At 40.1% G+C, this 23135-nt stretch overlaps 2 protein-coding genes across 4 annotated transcripts in view; one reads left to right on the top strand and one right to left on the bottom strand.

The window, feature by feature from the left end:
* Nucleotides 1–8886, top strand: part of LOC115438741 (serine/threonine-protein phosphatase PP1-beta catalytic subunit) — a 40661-nt gene extending 31775 nt beyond the window's left edge. Inside the window, exons 6-8 of the mRNA XM_030162530.1 lie at nucleotides 4749–4900; nucleotides 5714–5848; nucleotides 8277–8886. Of these exons, the coding sequence (XP_030018390.1) occupies nucleotides 4749–4900; nucleotides 5714–5848; nucleotides 8277–8381 (392 nt within the window). The 3' untranslated portion in view covers nucleotides 8382–8886. The remainder of the gene's footprint in view (nucleotides 1–4748; nucleotides 4901–5713; nucleotides 5849–8276) is intronic.
* A 7807-nt stretch (nucleotides 8887–16693) lies between these two features.
* On the bottom strand, nucleotides 16694–23117 carry LOC115438785 (uncharacterized). 3 transcript variants are annotated; one of them, XM_030162621.1, is made up of 2 exons: nucleotides 20661–22516; nucleotides 16694–16755 (listed from the first exon to the last, which is right to left on the bottom strand). In XM_030162621.1, the coding sequence occupies exon 1, from the start codon at nucleotides 22354–22356 to the stop codon at nucleotides 20743–20745; it is 1614 nt and encodes a 537-aa protein (XP_030018481.1). In that variant the 5' UTR covers nucleotides 22357–22516; the 3' UTR covers nucleotides 16694–16755; nucleotides 20661–20742. The 3 variants fall into 3 exon arrangements, with proteins under 3 accessions (XP_030018481.1, XP_030018482.1, XP_030018483.1); XM_030162622.1 differs by having other exon boundaries at nucleotides 16704–16760; XM_030162623.1 differs by lacking the exon at nucleotides 16694–16755 and adding an exon at nucleotides 22942–23117 and having other exon boundaries at nucleotides 20138–21921.
* Between the last annotated feature and the right edge of the window lie 18 nt (nucleotides 23118–23135).

The following is a 23135-nucleotide window of genomic DNA, read 5'->3' as shown; positions in this document are numbered from 1 at the left end:
GTTTGTCAGGTCTTTTATGTATTGTGATTGTCTCCCTCAACGCACCATATATTTATCTCCGCCAAGAAGGTTATGTTTTTGCTGGCGTTGGTTTGTCTGTCTGTTTGTTTGTTTGTTTGTCCATGTGCAAGATAACTCAAAAAGTTACGGATGGATTCGGATGAAAATTTCAGGAAATGTTGATACTGGCACAAGGAACAAATGATTAAATTTTGGTGGTGATCCTGGGTGGGGGGGCCACGGGGCCCACTGATCTGCCTTGGCGGAGGTCTGCGCTCTCTGAGTGCTTTTCTAGTTTTAATAGTAAGTTTTTATTTTTATCAATTACTAGAAATTTTAGGCGTCCCCATTTGAATTCCAGGCGACCCCATGTGGGGTTGCAACCCCAAGGTTGAACAATATCACTATAGTACATCCAGTCCCAAGTATTCATTATTGGGTGACAGGAAATTTAATTTAGGTCTGTATAAATGGAATTACTTGCATAAAACAACAGTGTTATTCATCCATTAAAATGGCTCATTTAGTGACCTCTGTTGCTGCAATAATATTTATTGGTGATGCAAAACCCCGTGTTGTTAATCAAGGTAATGTCATCCTGTTTCTGACTTAGTATAAATCTAACAGCCTTATTTTTGGAGTGGACATTATTTGTTTGGTGTGATTGTTATTGTTTTCTTTAATTTCCATCCTGTGTTGCGTATGAAGGTTTGTAGGAATACACATACAGCTGAGAAAAAGGAAAAGAAACTAATTGAACTGTATTTAAATGTATACATTGTACTGATAAAATGAAAATCTAAGTTTAAAAAAAAGGCTCATTTACCTGTTCAAGATAATAATGTAATGTTTAAAAACAAATTCACTTCTCATGATTTATAGATGTAAGAATTGGGCCTCAGAGGTTTGTCGTTCTTAAAAGTGGGTCCCCAGAAAAAAAAGAAAAAGTTTTGGAAACAATGGTTTAGTGTATTTCAGCACTTTTACTCAGCTGAACTAAAGCAGGCTGAATATGGTCGTCCAAATTTAGCTCCGGTTCCAAAAAAGATCTCTGTTTAGAACATACAAATAACCCAAGGAGTGCACCGTATCAGTCAAGAAGCATGTACAACGAAATCTGACACTTTTTAAATTTTGTTGTACATGTTTCATTTTACAATGACAATAAAGACTATTCTTAATTCTGAAGAATTTGGTTAATGAAATGACCACTTGTACTTAAACATTTAGTTTCATCAACGCTTCAGCTCCACACTGGAACTCTCCTCTTTTTATAGCCTTCGTTTCTAAAGGTTTTGATTTTATTCTAAGAATTTCAACAACTTAAAGCCTCATCCATCTATTATATACCGTATTTAATGTAGTGTTTGTGCTAAGTATTGTCTGCACTCTCTTTTTTATGGGTAAAAATTTGTGAGAAATATATATGCAAGTACCCTTATGTTAAAAATAATCATGAAAAGAAAGAAATGGGAGGTAGAAATACTCAAAAATCAATGTGGCAAGAAATACTGGACAGCAAAAAACTCTGCTGCTAGAGGAAAAATGTCTGATCTTTGTTTCTCCAACACATAGGCATACAAATACTAATTTTCCAGTCTTGCACCAATGCTGTCATTATGTATCCAGAAATTGAATATAATATGTGTTAAACTGGTCAAATGTACTTTCAAATGGATATTAGCATCAAGTCCAATGAAAATAAACCTAAGTATCAACTCAAAATGGTTCCAAAATCTTTCAGACTTACTCTTACTCCTACTCTTGTGATTTGTGATGTTTTTTTCCACTGTACAGCGAACATTAATCCCCATCATGTTTGTTTTGAAGCCCGTCCAATATCTCCATGAAACTGTTCATCACTAACATTACCAAACTGGACGGAAAACAAAATACATTTTGAGTGTCATTCTGCAACACATCCAGTCATACGCTTTTAGCTCGTCCTCATCATTTGGATGGTGGATCATCACTTGGGAAAAATTTACTCAGTTTGTACAGTTGAGAGTTGAACTTTGAGGGGAATGTTGGATCACACGTTCGGTTTTTGGATCCAGTGAAAATTCCATCTTTCAGCTTTGCATCACTTTGGAGTGCTGCATTGAAAACCATCGGAATTTTAACTGCTTAGACTTTAAAGAAGTAAAACTCTGGGGGGATGGGCTGCTAATGGTTGTATGCTGGTTCGTCAAAATCCTGACGTGCTGGAGAGATCTTAGTATACCTGATTTAGGTAATATCAGATATTTTTTCCATGAAATAAAATCATCGTATTTACGTAAGCAGAACGGCACAATCAGAATCTTTTCTTTGTCTCTTATGGCGGATTTATTGACGTGAGCTGCCAAGGTACATTTGTACATTATAAAGGCCCCAAATAATCGTGTTGTAATTTGCATTCGTTTTTTTTTTTTTTTAATATAATTTTATTTATGGATTTTCAACTGCATAACATGGATGTATCATACAGTGTGTGCTTTTTTGCTGTCCTTCTTAACATAAGTCCCCACCCCCAACTTAGAGATAAACATGTAAATATACGTATATACCAAAAGACATTAGGAATATGAACAGGAGGCACATAGTATTTACACACATTCTAGATGTGAAAATATAGCAAAAGCAAAAATAAATAAAATAACATTAAATAAATAATTAGAAAAAAAACAAAAAACAATACCTACAGTTAGCAAGGTGATGAGTGGTGATTTGGTATTAAAGTCATGATAAAGTGCTCATTCTATAAGTTTCTGTATTTTAGGTAACTTGTGTTCTGTGGTATTTTTACAAGGCAAGATGTAATAGTAGTAATTTATTCGTCCTTTTAAGAATGTCACTTATTAAATCAACAGTTTTCTAATAATAAGCATTTTTATAAAAAAAATAACAATTCTATATTGTTATTTACTCTTTAGTATGATGATAAACTATACAATAAATAATTCTGATCCTAGTTTTTGCACAGGGATCATTTGTGGAAACAGTGACATGGCTGCCGAGCATCAGTATGATGGGATCTGTAACAACCATGTCACATCCGTCCACTGCCACATTTTTTTGTGTTTTTGTGTCAGCTGTTATTGTTTTAGATCCACAATACTAACATTTATGAATAAGAGGAGAATTAGCAATAGTAAATATATAAGTTTATTACTAGTAAAGTACTGGTACTGACCAGATCATCATGGGTAATGTCACGTCCGTCCACCAGCAAAAGTTTTCACATACACGTGCTATTCAAAATCCAGTATATCTGAAAATATAGCTTCCACTGTCAAATAATATCAGTAGTCTGTGCACGAATGTATTAGCATTATTTTAGTTCTATGCATTTCTTACAACTTTTTTTTTGACAAAAATGGCCACTCATTTGACCCCCTAAGTAAATTTTAGCCGATTGACTAGTTGTAAAGATTGTTGTTAGGACCCCAGGAAGAATAGCTGTAGCTATGGTACAGCTAATGGGGATCCGAAAGAAAGAAAGTGTAGTAGCAGACACAATGAGTTACTGCTGTTGGTTGATTCGTTCCCTGATTCCCAGAAGTCATTTCACATCGGATGAGTTGGAGGTAACAGTGGGTAGTCCTTCCTTCACAGCATCAGTGCTCAGAATCACATCTTCTCTTGATTTTTGTCCTTTTGAGAAGCAGTTTATATGTCATTTTCAGCTTCTGTTACACATTTCCAATATGTTTCCGCCTCTGTGGCTTTAATAGACGGTCACTGTAGAGCTGTGGAAGTGAAACCACTGTCTGATCCTTTGCTCCTCTTTCTGAAACCTGCCCGTTCTTGTCCTTATATGGATGCCAGTGTTCAGACCCCGGCCGCTCCGGTCTCAGATCCTCTTATGGACTTTCAGGGAGACTGAATGTATTTGGAAGTGAAGAATGTACATGTGTGTGTTTATATATATATGCGTGTATATATAGACACATTTTAATACCTAACTGAGGCGTTGTAAATCTGTTGGGACTTGAAAAGCAGACCTTGAGCTCCTAATTGTAATATTTTGATACTGAGCTGCAACTAATGACATCATGTTTCAAGGAACTGCCAGTTTTCCAGATTATGTTCATAAAACTCTTGACATTTACATTCTAAACCAGTCCACTTGTTGAAATAAATAATACAAAAATAAAAGATTTGTTCAGTAGGTTATGATGGAGATGCTTTTTCCTCCCCTGTCATCAATAATATTCTGAACGCATATTTATGGTTTTTCCTCTTCTCAAGTTCCTGTAGCTCAAGCAGATACAACTTTTAGAAACTTAAATGGATTTTTGTTGAAAGAAACTCTGGGATTCTGTGAATTTTCAGCCTGAACATTGACAGAACAGAGCAACTCCAAGATTAACAAAAATGATCTGCCTCTTCAAATGTTTTATTTGGGTCTGAAAATCGATCTAGAAAAAAAAAAAAAAAAAAAAAAAAATCAATTCTTGGTTAAAACTTGGTCAAATGCCTCCTTTTTATGGCCTTAAACAACACCCCATGGGCATCCTTATCTAAGAAATGCCCAAAAACTAGGGATAAACCACATCTGAGTGTTTGATTGCAGGTCAGACAGACATAAATCTTGTTTTTTCCTGTGGGAACTCCTATTCAGACCGGGATTAAATTAGCTTGGTGTAACAATCATCTAAGCATTTCCTGGAAAAAGCAGTTAGTGTCCTGTCACATTTTAACATAAACCCTTGAACCCTTCCAGAAACGGGCTGAGATTTGGAATTTCATTGTGTTTCTTTCAGGCCTCCTGTGCGATCTGCTGTGGTCGGACCCAGATAAGGACGTCCAAGGCTGGGGGGAAAACGACCGCGGCGTCTCCTTCACTTTCGGGGCCGATGTGGTCAGTAAATTCCTCAACCGTCATGACCTGGACCTCATCTGTAGAGCCCACCAGGTGAGACAAACACGCACCCTTTCAGCCTGTAGGACTAGACCACAGGTGCCAAACATGTGGACCGTGGGCCAAAACCGGCCCTCAAAAGATTCCAATCCGGCCCGTGGCATGATTTTATGGAGTGCAAAAATTACACTGAAAATCTGAACAGTCAAGGGTGTTGAACTGGTTTGAGCCCAATGTGATCTGAAGTCAAATAATAGTCTATTAACCCTTACAATAGAATGTGAACAACATGAAAATGAAGTACAATTTTAACAATGTTCTGTCTGTTACTAAATGTTTTGTGGATTTGTAGATCCGATTTGGAAGTTGTGTTAATAAGATGACATAATATTGTAGATGTTCTTATTTTAGTTCCACATTCAAAACTTCCAAATTTCAACAATATTATGTTTGTGTAACATCGTGTGTAATGCACATGTACAAGTGGTAAGTTGAAGTATAATATTGTTAAAATTTAGCTTATTTTTCTTAAGAAATTACATTTTTTTCTGGTTATTCACATCTTTTTTGTGAAAAGATAGTTTGTAAATGTAAATATTTTCATAATTTAAGGTTTTTTATTGCACTAAAATGAAGAGAAAAACTTGAAGTTGTCATCATTTATAGGTTTTTATGCTATTATTTTAATGGTTTGGCCCGCTTGAGATCAAATTGGGTTGAATGTGGCCCCTGAACTAAAATGAGTTTGACACCCCTGGACTAGACTGACCCCTGATCTGAGTGGAACTGAAGTACATAAAACACCTGGCAGCATTCAGTGCCTTTCCACCCTGTTATTACATTTCCCCTTGTGTCTGGCGCTCCCAGGTGGTAGAAGATGGTTATGAGTTCTTTGCCAAGAGGCAGCTGGTGACTCTGTTCTCAGCTCCCAACTACTGCGGAGAGTTCGACAACGCCGGTGGTATGATGAGTGTGGATGAAACCCTGATGTGCTCCTTTCAGGTGAGAGACTGAGACAAAGAGCGGACATTTTTTTAGTAAAATCAACCAGATTTATTCACAGAAAACCACCAAAAAAAGTCCATTTGGGTTAAAACACGGTATTCGAAATCTCTCTGACAGGACATTTTAGTGACAATTTGACAGATTAGTGTTGCTAAATGACCCACATTTTTACTTTTAAATTCATTTTTGCTTTAGTTGGACCATAAGGGATTACCCAAAACAAGGAGGTGAAATTGATGATGATGATTGATGAAATTCTTTTGTCAGTCTATCACATAATAATACAGCCAGTGTCAACAACAACACTACAAACATTACCAACAGGTTAATGACTGAAAAGGCCCAGGCAGAAGCAGAATGCTTATATTAATGCCTGTCCTACAGAACAAATTCAGCTACCCAGCATTCAATATAGGAAAAAGAAAAAAAACCCAATGCAAACAAGCAAAACATAAAAAGGTGAAAATAAACCAGAAAAATAGAAAACTTAACACACCAAATTAATGATAATTCAATGTAGAATCAAAAATAAATTATTTCCTTATTACTTATTAGATCTTAACAATTGTATCCTTCAAAAATTATTTTACGTACCATTTTTTTGAATATCCAAAATGGGCTACACATTCTTAAATCCATGCTGGCCTCATTCCATAGATTAACTCCAACAACAGATATACATCTTCTTCTTGTCTCTTTTTTAGCTTTGTGTACAACAAATTTACAAACATCTCGCAAATCATATTTAGACTCATGTGTTGAGAAATAAATGTTGGAATGGCAATCAATTAAAGTTCACTCTCTGATGGGACATTACTCCGTTTTGACCCATTTACATCTTAAAATGGCCTTGTTTGAGCCACTTTTTTCGGAAATTTTACACTGAACAATAGAGATAGAAATAAATGTCCATTACGAAAAGAACTGCCGTACCTTCCGGACTATAAGCCGCACCTGACTACAAGCCGCACCCACCCCGTCTCCCACATCTCACCATCGCGTCATTGATGCCAAGCTTACGTGCAGCAGCTCTATTTCCTTCTTCATCAGTCGGATCAATGGTTAGCCAAGAAAACATAAATTAACCTGATCTGCAGTAACACATTTGAATGTAAATCAATTGTTATTAGACTATAATTATCATTTTTCTTTAACCCTTTCATGCACGAATTATGAGAACCTTAATCAAATTTTTTTTCCTTAGTGTTTTTATTCCTCTTTAGGCATGAAAAAAAACAATGCGATTGAAGTTTTTCTATTGAAATTTATTGAAAAATAAGTAAATAAAATAAAAATAATTTTTAAAAAAATAAAATAAACCACATGTTTAATTTTTGACACATAGAAACATGTATTTATTGATAAACTGTGTGAAAACTATGAGGAGGGCTTGTGATTCTGGGGGTTTATGCTCAGGAGAGATCTACATAATGTTACCAATTCATGCCAGAAAAGATATGTAGTGTCTTAAAACTTTAATAAAGATATGTGTAAAAAAAAAAAAAAAAAAAAAAAAAAAAAAAAGAACAACAAAATCCATGAATATACAAGAGAACAGCTGTAAAATAGCTGTCCACTGGAGTGACCACTATGCATGAAAGGGTTAACAAAATGGGTATTTTTGCATATTATCCCCTTGAAGTGAGCAGTAACTAGTATTAGAGTATGTTTAAATATGAGAAGGCATCAGATTAGCAGCATTAAAAGTGTTTTTATTTCATAGTTTTCACAGTATATCAGTAAATACACATTTCTTGGCTTCAAAAATTAAACACATCATATCCATTTGCGTGGACATTTTTGCAACTCCATGAAAAATAGGTTCATAAAAAGCTGTCAATCGCTTTTTTTTTTTTTTTTTTTTCATGCCTAAAGAGGAATTAAAACGAGGGAAGAATCATGATTAAGGTTCTCATATTTCATGCATGAAAGGGTTAAACACATGGTGTCCAGCTTGGTGGACATTTTTGAAACTACATGAAAAATAGCTTCATTAAAAAAAAAAAAAATTAAATCGCATTGTTTTTTTTAATGCCCAAAGATGAATAAAGAAAAAAATCTTGATTAATGCTCTCATAATTCATGCATGAAGGATTAAAATAGTTGTTTTTTTAGCTTCAGGAGGTGGTTTCTATCTAATAGTTGAACATTTATTAATTATTAGATAAATCTTTGCAGCTCTACTTCACTTTTGTCTTTAAATTGTTAATTTATGATACGTGAAATTATATTTTATGATGATAATCCTGCTCAAATGCCACTTTCTAGCTTTTTCTCCAGCTTTTCCCAACATGGCATGGTCTTCATCGTCAAAAAGAGCAAATCCAGTTATGATGGAGACGGCCTTTTGTATTATAAGAAGCTATTTATTACAGTTTACAACGATGCAGCATTAGAAACCTGTGTGTTCTGTCTGGTCCTGTAGATCCTGAAGCCGTCTGAGAAGAAAGCCAAGTACCAGTACGGAGGGATGAACTCCGGTCGTCCCGTCACCCCTCCCCGCACAGCCCAACCCCCAAAGAAACGATGAAGACCGAAAGAACGACACGACCAGAGAGAGAGAGGGATGATTGTCAGTGATTGTCTCATGTTGGCTTTTCACAACACAGATAAAGTACAAAAAACACTTGGCAGAGGAAGGGTTAGACAAAACAAACACTTTTTCTTTTAAGATGCACCCAATCCAGTCTTCTCATTCAGATTTTCCTTTTTTCCTTTTCTCCCCAACCTCTGAACTGCTGTCCACTTTCCTCCTCAGTGCTTACTTCTCTGCATCTGTGTAACTTTGAGACATTTAAATGACAAGTGTTAAAGAAAAAGGAAGAAAACAGTACAAGGGTGTCATTCTGTTTGCATATCGGAGTGTTTTTTTTTTTCTTTTCTCTCTTTTTGTCCTTTTGCCTTTTATTTTCTTTACGACCGAATGGCAACAAAGTTTAGTTTACCACATCTCCTTACTCCCCCCCCCACCTGTACAGACACAACAGGTATTAATGACGACTGCTGGGTTTTCAATAAATAATACAGGGAATAAATCTGTCTGCATGGTGTGGTCTTATTCCAGATAAATGCTCCAGTCAATTCTCCACAGAGCTCATTAAAGCCACTTTTGTCTGTGTTATGGAAAAATTCACTTTTACAGTGTTAAGGGACGGCTGTGGTTCAGTTAACCCTCCGGTATCCGGGTGCGCCTTTTAGGCACACTTTGCACTTTGTTTTGAAAAACTTCATATTATTTTTCACAATTTAAGTAAGGTTAGAATTCAAAAGTTGTTCATTTGTGCATGATCTTTAAAATTCTGTCCACCAACTAAAATTTGCACATTGTAAACAAAAGAAAATTACAAGACTAGCATCTGTCTCCCAAGTGTGCCTAAAATGCACTATTTCATCCATTTGATATGTATGATTAAGGCTGACCTTGATTTACAAAAATAAAATCAAATTAGAGCAGAAAAATAAATCAATATATAATATTTAATAGTTTGATTTATAGGTGTGCATTTTACGCACACTTGGTGACAGATGCTAGTATTTTTGAACATTTGACCTAGCGCCAAAAATAATGCAAATTAACCAGTGCTGGAGTTAATCATTGACATATGCCAGGCTGCAAAAATCTAATAATATGTGATCCACTTTTTATGTAGTATATTGAAAAAAAAAAAATGTTTTGTGTTTTTTTTTGCATCCAAGAAAAAAAGATTTGTTTAAATTACAAACACAGCATTTAAAGGGTTAAAAAATGTGACAATTATTGAGTATTTGGTATTTTTATTTACGGCTCAAGTTGATGAAATAGAAAAAGTGTAAAATTATTAAAAACAAACTGAATTTTTTTTGGGACGTTATTCCACAAGTGTGCCAAAAAGGCACACTTGATGCTTAGTAAGGGCCTTGCTGGACGGGATACCGGAGGGTTAATGGAGCGAGTCATCCAATGACCAAAGGGTTGGTGGTTCGAATCCTGCTTCTGGCTGTCCACATGCCAAAGTGTCCTCGGATAAGACACTGAACCCTGAATTGTTCCTAGTAGGGCCTAAAACTGATAATTTCACTACTTCCTGACCTCAAAGCAGCTCCTTTATTTCCTGTCTTTCATTATTGGACACACTCATAAATCCAGCTGAACCTGCTACTGCTGTGTGTACTACTGGTGTGTCCAATAATGAAAGACAGGAAATAACGGAGCTGCTTTAACCCATAAAGACCCAAACATCCACTGTCGACCAAAAGCATCTACTGATCTACAATGATTAATACCTGTTGATCCGTTAATCCTATCAATACATGTAAATCACAGGTCTCAAACATGTGGCCCGGGGGCCAAATCCGGCCCGCCAAAGGGTCCAGTCTGACCCCTGGGATGAATTAGTAAAATGCAAAAATTACACTGAAGATATTAATCACTTTAGTTCAGGTTCCACATACAAACCAATTTAATCTCAAGTGGGTCAGATCAGTCAAATACTATCATAATAACATATAAATAATGACAACTCCAAATTTTCTGTGTAAATGTAAAAATTTCATGTCATTTTACTGTATTTACATTAAAACAAACTAACATTTCACAAAAACACAAATAACCTCCAAAAATATAAACATTTTGAAATGTCTGAAGTGTAATTTTAACAATATTCTGCTTGTTATTAAATATTTTATGTATTTGTAGATCCACATTGATCTGTATGTTGTAATTTAGACATTTAAATGATAAACTGAGACATAATATTGTTAAAATTGCACTTAGTTTTCTGAAGAAATTTCAGTTTATTCATGTTATTCACATTGTTTTAAAGGATAGTTGGTAGACGTAAAATTTTCATCACCTAATTTTACTTTTTTTGCTCTGAAACATAGAAGAAAGTTTGGAGTTGACATTATTGTGGCCCCTGAATGAAAATGAGTTTGACACCCCTGATGTAAATAATTGGTATAAAATACAGTTTACCATCTTTTCATGGTCATCAGATATGACCCATTTGGACGTTCAGAGGCTGCGTAGTGAATGTGGAAACACCGTCATCTTCTACAGTAAAACCCATGGAGTTGGATCAATGACAGTGGACGGAGACACTTGGTTTAGGCTTAGTTAATGATATATTTTGCAAAAACGTGACTTTTTCTTAAGTTTTTTTTTTTTCTGGTTTCTGATAAAATAACCTTTGAATTTACTTTGAGCTTTTATGAACATGTACATGATCAGTGAATTATATATATAAAAAATGACCTGGTTTTCAATTAAAAATGCAAAATACAAAGGATAATGTCACAATAAATGGTGATAATTCACTTAAGAAAGGGTAAATAAAGAGAAAGATTCATTTGGGAACTTCCACAAAAGTAGCACTGGGTCTTTATGGGTTAAGGTCAGGAAGTAATGGGGCTGTGCATAGAGCCTATTATCAATTTTAAAGGTAATTAAGACCTTAATTTAGGAAATTTAGCTTTAAGACTTTTTCAGGAACTGAAGACACCCTATAATCTGAAAAAAAAACAAAACCCAAACAAACACTAGACAACAATCACAGTAAACACTGACATCTTGAAATGACAAATGAATGATGAAAACCTTCAAACAGGTGGTTCCAGGCACAACAAACCCCGCCCCTCACACATATTGTATCTTATTTTGGCATGGATCCAGCTGATATCATGTCCATGCATGTGCTGATGTCTGCATATTAATTGTCTCTATATATGCGCCGAGTTTGAAGTAAATTGGAACAAAATTAATGTTTTTATAGACCTTTATAATTGCACCCATTGTAAGTAAAAGAAAAAAAAAAAAAAGATTTTAAAAATTCATAAAAAGTTGGAACTTTGACCTACTTTTCCCAAAATGTAATCCATTCTATTCTGGGTTGCTGGCAATCTGTAAACCTAATTTGGTAAGAATTCAACCAATAGTTTTGCTGCTGGAGTGTTAAACAAAGAAATAAACAAACCGAACCAAAAATAAATACCCCTTGCCTCCCCTTCTGGGGGTGGGCTAATAATTACAGAAATCCTGAAGCAGAGCCCAAAGACAGAGGGTTGTGTGTCAGTCTGAGCACTAAAACTATGATCTGAAAAAAAAAACAACAAAAACACTTGACAACAATCACAGTAAACACTGTCATCTTGAAATGACAAATGAATGATGAAAACCTTCAAACAGGTGGTCCCAGGCACAACAAACCCCACCCCTCACACATATTGTATCTTATTTTGCCATCGATCCAGCTGATGTCATCATGTCTATGCATGTACTGATGTCTGCGTATTAATTATATCTATATATGTGCCACGTTTGAAGTAATTGGAACAAAATTGATTTTTTATAGACATTTGAAATTGCACCCATTATAAGTAAAAGAAAAAAGTCTTCTAGTCTTTTAAATTTTTATACATATATATTTAAAATGTCTATAGTATGTCAGGATGCTTTTTATATTTCGTGAGGTGTGTTTTTATTTATTTTTTTAATATAAACTGACACTGTGGTGAGCCAAGCATTGACATTTTGTTTAATAAAGTACTGATGGTGCATTATTGAATGACAATAAAGCAAGTCTGAAGTGTGAAAAAAAAAAGGTTCAAAAATTCATAAAAAATTGGAACTTTGACCTACTTTTCCCAAAATATAATCCGTTCTATTCTGGGTTGCTGGCAATCTAGAAACCTAATTTAGTATGAATTCAACCAATAGTTTTGCTGCTGGAGTGTTAAACAAATAAATAAACCGAACCAAAAATAAATAGCAGAGCCCAAAGACAAAGAGTTGTGTGACAGTCTAAACACTAAAACTCTGGACAGGATCAAGGTTATTATTGTTAATGAAAACTAACGAAATGACAAAAACTAGAATTGAAAAAACATTTTCATTAACTGAAATAAATAAAAACTATAATTAAAAGAAAAAAATGATAACTAACTGAAACTGTATTGTTTACAAAACTAACTAAAATATATAAAAAATTATGGATAAAATTCCCTTTGTTTTCGTCTTTGTCAATGTCGTATTGATATAAAATCGATTTATTTACCTCAAGCAATTTTTGCTGAAAACATGGAGATTAAAACTGGGAGAAACCAGCAGAGTCCTGTCTGGGATTTATTTGAATATGACGGAGAAGAAGAGAAAAGATATGACGAAACTAAAACTAAATTAAACAAAGCATTTAGAAAAAAATAAAAATTTATAAAAACTAGCAGAACTAATTAAAACTAACTGAATTAGAGAAAAAAAAGTCAAACTAAAATAAAACTATAATGACAAATCCAAAACTATTAGAACCTTGGACAGGATGTGACTGGAAACATCAGCACACACAGCAGGTTGGAAATATCTATTTATTGCCGTCAGTTCTGTACAGATACATTATGAACACGCACAGGCATCAATTCCCTTTAACTGTAACTCATGATGTGTTCTGGTCCAGACAAGATCCTCTGGAAAATGAACTATAGGATCATAAAAAAAAACTTTACAGCATAAAACAGGCCGATTATACTATGAAGCATTTCAAAAGAATAAACAGAAGCCAATTTCAGTCTTTCTGGATACTAATGATGGAGCCACAACATACATAACTACATTAGTCTAAAAGCAATAAGTTAAATTTATAAAGAAAAAACTTCTTTCATTACTGCATGGCACTTTTTTCTTGCATTGTAAAAAAAAATACCATTTGACATAGCTACAAGGCCAATACAATACTAAACAGAACATTTATGGAAATATTCAAGTTGCATATGTAACTAGAGTCAACACTATTTTTTATTTATTTATTTCTTTAATCGATGGCTTACAGCTACGATTTCACTACACACCAGTATCAAGTTTTCTGAAATTTTCTGGAATAACTCATCGTCTGAGCTGCATCAGACTGCAGCTCAAAGAGAGGAATGTGGTCACGCTAATGTAACCTGTTAAAGGCCCATTAATGCTCTATGCTAACGACGTATATGTAAACGGACGTAGAGTTCTGTCCGTTCATTATGTGCGTAAATCTGGGAGTTGGCGGATGCGAACCCCAACGGAGAATATGGAGCAGTACCACCAGGAACTGTGGAAGGAGTGTCCAGATTTGAAGAGAATAATTTCCAGAAAGTGCGGAACTTTTCAAAGAGCGACTGTGTTTGTTAGCGAAAAACTACTGACACATTTATGACAACTACTTTTCTGAATATTAACATTAGTATCATATTAGTATTACCTCCTCTGGCGTCGCCATGTTTGTTGTTATTGACTTTCTTCTTCTTAAAAAAACTTTAATTTTCTTTGTACTATAGACCTTTTTCACACTTGCCGGAAATACGTAATCGTCATGGAAAAGGACTTCCTGCCAAGCGTCAACACAGTGCGGACTCCTATTTTTTGGGGCATTTCGTGTTTAATGTGGCTCAGATGGTAGAGCGGGTCGTCCAATAATCGAAAGGTTGGTGGTTCGAATCCTGCTCTGTCCCAGTCATGTGCTGTTGTGTCCTTGGGCAAGACACTTCACCCTCCTTGCCTCCAGTGTTTCTACTCAGACTGGTGTATGAATGCATATGGATGTTCGTCAGTCTGCCCCAGAGCAGCTGTGGATACAGATGTAGTTTACCACCACCAGAGGGAGAATGTGAGAGCGAATGAATAATGGATCCACTGTACACGCTTTGAGTATGCGTTCATAGAAAAGCGCTAAATAAATCTAATCCATTATTACTATTATAATTACAATCTGGTTATCCCCTAACCCTAAAACGTAAAACATAACTCTGGCCTGGACGAAATGCCCCAAAAAATAAGAGTGCCCAACACAGTGAGACGACATGGAATACAAGAGTGTACACCATCTGCCTGAAGGATTTGTCAAATATTACATTAGCTGATGTTGCAAGGTTCATTGACGAAAACTCCGTAACCAAACAGAACAAAATCAATAAAGGGTACAAATTCTTCCATGAGGAGTTTGTCCATAAATATTAAAGTAAGAAGAGCGTGATCAGGCTGTTACTGAACTGACAAGTCATTAGCAGGTTTACTTCGACGTAATCGGTGACTTTACTAAAACGTCATAGTCTGCTTTGAATGAAACATTTGGTATCAGTTTGTTGTGTTCAGGTTTGTCCAAGTGGACGTCTTCTATGTAACGACAGTAATATTAGCCCAATGCTATCATCAGTTAACGTTTGTGTGTCTGTCATCTTAGTATCAAATGAACTAGATGAGCAGGTTTTTGAGAGGGTTATGGCTAGTTAAGAGTTAATCTTTGGATGTGAAATGTCTGCTGCAGATGTACATACTACCCTTTTTAATCACACACTCTGGTCCCTCATCCCTCTGGATCACCTGAATCTTTTTCTGCCTAACCTCACTGTCCACAGGAAAAGAATGAAAAGACAGATACGGCTGCTTTTAGGCAGAACAAGAGCAACCTGGAATGCTTTAAAAACTCTAGTTCTTCACTAGTGTCATAGTTGTCCTGATAGGTGAGGAAGTAGAGTTCCACAACGATTGCGTGTTTCTGGACAAAAATATGGAAGTTGCGAAAAAGGTCTATTCGGCCAGTATGTTAATTAAGAGTGGCGCCCTCTGGTGGATTGACTGAGAAACACCAATTCCAACACAATGAGCGCATCGAAGTATGAAGACAATAACGACTGAAACCGTTTGAAACAGATGGACCTGTTTATGTAGGTAAAGTGAGCATGAACGGGCCTTTAGACTCAACCATGGTATGTCAAGAAATAAAATAAAAACGCTGTATCCTCCGCTTCCTGTCAGGTGGTACAGCTGTGTCACGCTTAAATCAGAAAAGAAAACAACTTCATTTCTCTGACCAGCAGAAGGCAGTAGAAGCCTTCTTATGCCGGGTTTCCACTACACGGAACCGGCTCGACTCGGCTCGACTTGGGTACCGGGTCCTATTCCTGCATACCATTTCCATTACAGGATACTACCGACTTTACAGTACCTGGTCGTCATAGCGATGCGGCGCGTTACTTCCGTGTCGTCTGCTCAGACAGTTGCTGATAAACTCACTCGTTGCGTGTTGTCTCGTCAAGCTCATGCTGAATTTTTACGCCTGGACCACCTCCACAAACCATGGTGTAGTTTTTCGGGCTGTCATCATGTGGATTAACCTACCGCTACGTTTACTGTCAACTTCCGCATCTGTTTTTTTGTAAAACGGCGGGTCACAGAGACGACTGTCTGACCAATCAGTGGTCTGCAGTGTTTATACGTCACATTTTAGTATCTGGTCCCCAGTCCTGGAACCTCAGCGGAGGTGATACCAAAAAACTAGTACCGGGTACCAGATTCCAGGGCCGTTTTCTTAATGGAAATGCAAAAAGGCCGAGTCGAGTTGAGCCGATACCACGTTGTGGAAACGTGGCATTAGTGTGGCAACTGGAGGAGAAAAGCTGAATTTGGCAACAAACTCCAATGGCGGCAGATCAACAACCTTCAAAATAGTCAGTAATGCATTACAATGAAATAGCTTGTTCTCAATAAGGTAAAACATTTAAAACAGGTAAAGTCGGAGTAAACACCTGCTATGATTCACCTAAAGTAAAGCAGATTCACTGTCAGCGTGCAGCATCAATGAAAACTCATGAAGCAAAAACAGGTAGTTCTGTCAAACACAAATGATTCCTCAGTCTCCCTTTTACGCAGATAATGCCCCAAAACTACAAATGAAAACATAAATAACCCTAAAAAAAACGCAGACAAACAAGAGGTAAAAGTAAAAATCCAACAACAGGAATCTTATTGGAGCTGTACAGAGGGAATTGTTCTTATTCGTACTCTAACCTGTTTGTCCAGGTTGGTGCTTTCGCCTGAAGTCCCGGACCAGGATCCAATCCCCTGGCTGCAGCGGATGGAGCGGCCCCTCTGCAGGAACCGGTAATGCTGATTTCACCAATACCTGTACTTGAGATAATTCAGAGGAGAGTTTCCTACAATAAGACAACATGTCATGCTCCAACAATGATGTCATCCCGGTGCTTAATTGGGGGGCCTGGAGACCTGTATATGGGGGTCTCCCAAACATAATCTCAAACGGACTCAGCCCACTTCGAGTCCTACGTCTCATTCTCATTTGCATGAGAACCAGAGGTAGGGCCTTGACCCAGTTAAGGCCTGTTTCCTCACAGCATTTAGCTAGTTTTGATTTTAGGGTGCTATTTTCCCTTTCAACAGCCCCCCCTGATTGTGGATGGTATGCACAGTGTGTTTTGAGATCAAAACCTAGCATTTTCCCTAACTCAGTTAGTGCTGTGTTCACAAAGTGAGTACCGTTGTCTGATGAGATCCTTTTTGGGATCCCCCAACGAGGCAAAATTTCAGTTAACAAAGCCTTAGCCACTGTGGAGCTGTCTGCATGTTTTGCAGGAAAACATTCAACCCATTTGGACCACATGTCTACCATCACCAGACAATACTTTTTACCCTCAGCTGGAGACAGCTCCACAAAATCCATCATAAGGTGGTCAAAGGGGAGGTGTGGTTGCTCGTGACCTGCTGAGCGACATGGGAAAGACTTTGTAGTGTTATGAGCAGCACAGATAAGACATTTCTTGCAAAATTTCTCTGCAACTACTGTAAACCCCTTCGTGAACCAATACTGTGCTATAGCATCTAACATTCCTCCCTTAGACACATGATCTACGCCATGTGTCAACTTAGCAAACCAGGGGAAGAAATGTTTGGGTAGACAAGGTCGCCCATCAGCAGCACGCCACACAGAAGAAGAATCCAGTGCACAACCACACGAGGCCCAAACACGCCTTTCATCAGGAGTGGCAAAGGACTGTGTGTCAGACACTGACGCGGGAGGGGCCCCCTCTGACTGCTGAGACAAGAAGGAGGAGGCGGCCTCCAAGGACGCAGCAGCCCTGGCAGCTGCATCTGCTCGGGAGTTCCCCTGCGTGACGTCAGTGTCTTCCTTCTGATGCGCCTGACATTTCACAACTGCAATAGCAGAAGGGAGAAGAACAGCATCCAACAGATGTGCCACAAGAGATGCATTCAGAATCGGCTTACCATCGGACTTCAAAAATCTACGGTGCTTCCACAGGGCCCCAAAGTCATGCACCACACCAAAGGCATACCTGGAATCAGTAAAGATAGTGACAGAATGGCCCTCAGCCAACTTACAGGCCTCCGTCAAAGCGACGAGCTCAGCCGCCTGTGCTGAATAGTGTGAGGGCAAGGGGCCTGAGGAGACCGTGTCGACGGACGTGCACACCGCAAAACCAACCCTGTTTGTGCCAGACGCGTCCCTAAAAGAAGAACCATCTGTGAAGAAAACAAAGTCAGGGTTTGACAAGGGCACATCAGAGATGTCCGGGCGAGGGGAACATGTCTGCTCCAACGCGGCCTCACAACAATGAGGTTCTCCATCCTCAGCAGTCGGAAGTAGTGTGGCGGGGTTAAGCGTCGTACAGCGCTTCACAGTGACATTTGGCATGTCCAGCAGAACGGTGGTATATCTGCGCCACCGGGCTGCGGACAGATGTGAGGTCTTCTGCTCTAAAAGAATGACAGAGACAGAATGTGGAACCAACACAGTCAAAGGGTTATACCCAACAATGTCACGTGATGCAGCCACAGCCTTTTCACATGCAGCGACGGCACGGAGGCAAGAAGGAAGACCCGCAGCCACAGAGTCAAGTTTAGTGGAGAAATACGCCACCGGGCGTAATCTGTCACCGTGAGCCTGCAACAAAACAGAAGACATAAACCCACGTTTCTCATCCACAGTCTGTGTGAATGGTTTGGCCGGGTCAGGGAGGGCCAAAGCAGGGGCAGAACCCAAGGCCATTTTGAGAGACGTGAACGCCTGTTCAGCCTCAGATGTCCACACAACTCTATCATGTGCATTCAGGCCCTTACCATGAATACATGATGTCAGAGGGTGCTCGAGCTCAGAATAATCAGGAATGAACGCCCTGCAATAACCAGTCATACCTAAAAATGACATCATCTGCTTTTTCGTGACCGGCCTAGCAATGTTCTGAATGGCTCGAATCCGTTTAGGATTGATGAGCCTTTGGTTCTGAGAGATCAGGTGCCCCAGAAACACAACCTGCTGTTTACAAAACTGGAGCTTTTTGGCGCTGACCTTATGACCCTCCTCCCCCAGGTGAAGCAACAACGACCTTGTGGCCTCGACACAAGCCTGTGAAGAAGGACAACAAAGGAGAAGGTCATCAACATACTGCAAAAGAGCAACACCTGGTGGGAGGTCAAGGTGGGACAGCGACTCAGCCAAAATGGAATTGTAAATGGTTGGGGCCTCACAATACCCCTGAGGCATGCGTGTCCATGTGTACATTTTGTTTTTGAACTGAAACGCAAACCAATATTGGCTATCTGCATGCACAGGCACAGATGTGAACGCGTTCGACAGGTCAATAACAGAAAAGTGAGACGCAGATGGCGGAATTTGTGACAAAATTGTGTGTGGATTTGGAACCGTGGGCACGCGTGGAACCACGGCTTTGTTTACTGCCTGCAGGTCTTGAATAAACCGCCATGTGTCTGGGTCAGGGGGGGTCCGTGCCTTTTTCAAAGGAAAAATCGGGGTCCTGACCGGTGAATCAGGACATGGGACTATAATTCCCGCATTCAAATAAGCTTCGAACACGGGAGTTATGCCATCGATTGCTTCCTGCTTCAGAGGATACTGTTTCTGACATGGCCTGTAGTCAGATCGCGGGGTGACGATGACCGGTGGGCAATTTCGGACGAGACCCACATCATGAGGACCCGCAGCCCAGACACCAGACGGGATATCAGCCAGTTCGGGTGGCACAGAGGCGGGAGGGGGATCTGTGGGAGATGTAGACACACATATGAGCGTTTCATCATCTACTAACTGTACAGTTTTCTGACAGTGAAACACTGATGTCATGCTCTGCCTGAATCCCCCCAGCCGGGGGGAGAACATGACGGTGGGGTCAGCAGTGGCACGCCAATCAGACACCCACAAGGCCTTTTTCATCCATGAGCCCACGTGTTTCCAATCCATACCACGTGGCTTGGAAAGTGCAATGTGCGGTGTGTCATCAAGCCTGTAGAAAAGACGTTGGTTATCAGTCAGAGACACAGACAAAGCACAACACTCTGAATCCCAAAACATATACCCAGCTGTGAGCTTATCAGAAGTTGTGTGGAAAAACTTTTCCTCGTATGTGGAATCAGGGCCACCAGGACTAAAATGAGAGGCGCAATATAAGTCGTCAGGGGGTGAAACATGGGCGCCAGGCTGAATTCTGTTGGCGCACAGTTCGACCCATTTTTGCGTAATTTGGGGAGAACAGACCCTCCACTGGTATGCATAGTCTGGAGCCCCAGCCGCATACCTAAGCATTGTGTGTGCATACACAGAATGCGAGTGGAGGCCTGTGCCCGCGACAGTGTTTCCCTGAGTTATCATTAACCCCTCTGGACCCGATTCAAGTTTTACCCCCAATTTACACATCAAATCCCGGCCGCACAAATTAATGGGACAGATGGGTGAGAGTAAAAACGAATGTTGGAATGAACATTCCTGTGAAACACATGTCAACGGAACAGTAAAGCACTCTCTGTCCTGTTTACCCCCAGCCGACACAGAAACAATAGTTTTTCCACTCAACTGTGGTGTAGGTGTTAAATCTGCATGCCTGATAACAGAATATGTAGCCCCACTATCTACTAAAAATGACAAATTGACACCATTAACAGTAAACTCAAGCACTGGGAGTTTCTTAAAGGAGTCAGTAGTTAGCTGAGCGTATGTGTGTGTGTGTGTGTCTGCTATCATTGCATGTGTGTGTGTGTCACCTCCTCCTCCCTGAGGCAGAGCTGCAGACCCAGCAGTGGGCGTGGAATCCGAGTCTGGAGGTCCGCCCCTCAAGGCCGCGAGTCAATCCCCGCCCCTGTTCCCTCTTCGTGGCTGTCTCCTCCTCTTCCTCTGTGGGCAGTCCCGCTTCCAATGTCCTTGCCGGCCACAGAGGTGACACGCCCCCTCACGTGACGGTGGACCACCCCTTCCTCCGGCAACAGGCGGCGCACGGCTGGTTTCCGGTCCCTTCCCCCCTCCACGCCGCTCTCCATTGTTACGCGGCATGGCAAGCAGAGTCAAAGCAGAGGAAAGAGATTTAGCTTGTTTGTCATCTCTGTCTTTCTGTCTCTGCCTGACGACATCCTGGGCATGATGTGCGTGTCGCACCAGCTCTTCCAGACGACAAACTTGCGCCATGCCCACGTAGTGGGAGCGAATGACAGTCCCAATGTCTTTCAGAAAGCCGTCCATCATGGTCTGGCAAAGCAGTTTCTCCCATGGGCCTGCGCTGTCTCCCAAGGGGGAAGGGCGGGCCAAGCCGGAGTTTTTGGTGAACTCCTCTTCGGCCCTGCACACAAAGTCTTCCACTGCCTCATCAGGCCGCTGTTTCAGGGCTCTCAAGGCCGTCAGTGAGCCCCGGGAGGGAAAAACCTCTGTCAGTGCGGTACACAGCTTTTCTACCGCCTCCCTATAGACAGCGTTCTCGGCATGTGCCCACTCAGTCTGTTGAACCCTCAGGTCGTCCCTGGGGATCTTGTCCCGGATCTTCGCCAAGTCACTAGGGCCCATCTTACCCCCTAGAAGACGCCTGAGCTCGACCCCGGTGGGCCTGTGTTCTTGGCAGAACGTCCGCAGCTCAGTGGCGAACTTCGCACCGTCATCTACTGGATTAGGCAGAAAAGCAGCGTTCTCCTTTAGGTCAGCAAATGTCCATGGTCTGAACACCAAGATGGGCCCGTCCGGCCCGCTGACTTCCACCATGGGCATCTGTGAGGTCGAAGGCCCCGCCGGGCCTCCCTCATGGTGGTATGCTCTTCCGCTTCTTGTCTTAGACGTCAGACTTTCATCAGCAGCCCCACCCATCAGGGCGGGGTCAGTCGAGTCGGGCATGCGCAGTGGAGAAGATGGGAGGACCCCGGCCCTGGGGGCTCGTGGTGTCGGTACCGGATGGGAGGTATCGATCGAGAAAACCTGGAGGGGATGTGGGTTGATGGGGCGGCGCGGCGGGCAGACGTCCAGATCCGGGTCCACTTTTGCAGCCTGCACAGAGACACAAGGGGGAGGGGAAAGCAGTGTATTGTAAAGCGGCGGCGGAGCCGAGGCATTGTCTGTTCTACCTATCACGGCCCCGCCTTCATCTCCCACTCCTGCCAATTGTTTACCATTCTTTCTCCTATCTCTACACTCAGCCTCCTCCAACCACATTCCAACACATTTGCTACACGACTCCCATTGTTTATAATCCCTAACCTTGATTCGCTTATCTTTTTTCTTAGCCTCCCACTGTTTCTCTAATTTTTCCTTCATCTCATTCAACTTCTGTATGCTTAAAGTCCCCGTTTTAGGAAAAATGCCCATGCTTACCCAATAATCAGCACAGTCAAGCACAATTTCCCCATATTTTTTACTCATCATTTTTGGAATTGGGGCCTCCCTGTCCACACCCCCGCCACTTTTCACCAGCTGGTTTCCCATGTTTACACTTAGAACGTCTCCTAAGCGGTTTTTGTTCCTCGGCGAACAAAATACTAAAAAACCCTTTTGATTTTTCTTTTCAGTTGTCAGCGAAAAAATCACCTAAAACGCTTACAAGTTTGTTATAAACTTTACCCTACTGTATTTACATACAGTAGCAACCTTATACGATTTTTCTTTTTTGGTTGAAGGCAGGCGAAAAAATCTCCCAAAAACACCTGTACTCTATTGCATTTGCCTACAATAGCAACCTTATACGATTTTCTTTTTGGTTGAAGGCGAAAAAATCTCACAAAAACGCCTGTACCCTATTGTATTTGCATACAATAGCAACCTTATACGATTTTCTTTTTGGTTGAAGGCGAAAAAATCTCACAAAAACGCCTGTACCCTATTGTATTTGCATACAATAGCAACCCGACTCAGGTCTATATATATTTTTCCCTCTTCTTTTTTTTTTTTTTTTTTTTTTTTAATATATATATAAACCCGAATCGCACACCACTATTATTTCAGTGACGTGCCCAGTGACGTGAGTTTGGACCACAGGGAGTACCCCACCACCCCCAACTGTAACTTTCTCACCGTGTGTTGTGTCGTTGAACTCAGTCTAGATTCCAGTGGTGAGACGGGCGGGGCTCGGAGCCGGTCCCCCGTCCGCGGTGTCGTTTTACCACGGGGCTACAGCCGCTTTTTGGCCCGTAGGATGATCAGTCCACCAATCTCCGTTCCCCGTCCGAACACACTCACGGAATCCTACCGACAACGCCAATTTGTCG

This window comes from Sphaeramia orbicularis, chromosome 18 (assembly GCF_902148855.1).
Source record: "Sphaeramia orbicularis chromosome 18, fSphaOr1.1, whole genome shotgun sequence".
In the NCBI taxonomy this organism is placed as follows: Eukaryota; Metazoa; Chordata; class Actinopteri; order Kurtiformes; family Apogonidae; genus Sphaeramia; species Sphaeramia orbicularis.
The sequence above is the reverse complement of the archived record's forward strand: the minus strand, read 5'-3'. Positions and strand labels throughout refer to the sequence as shown.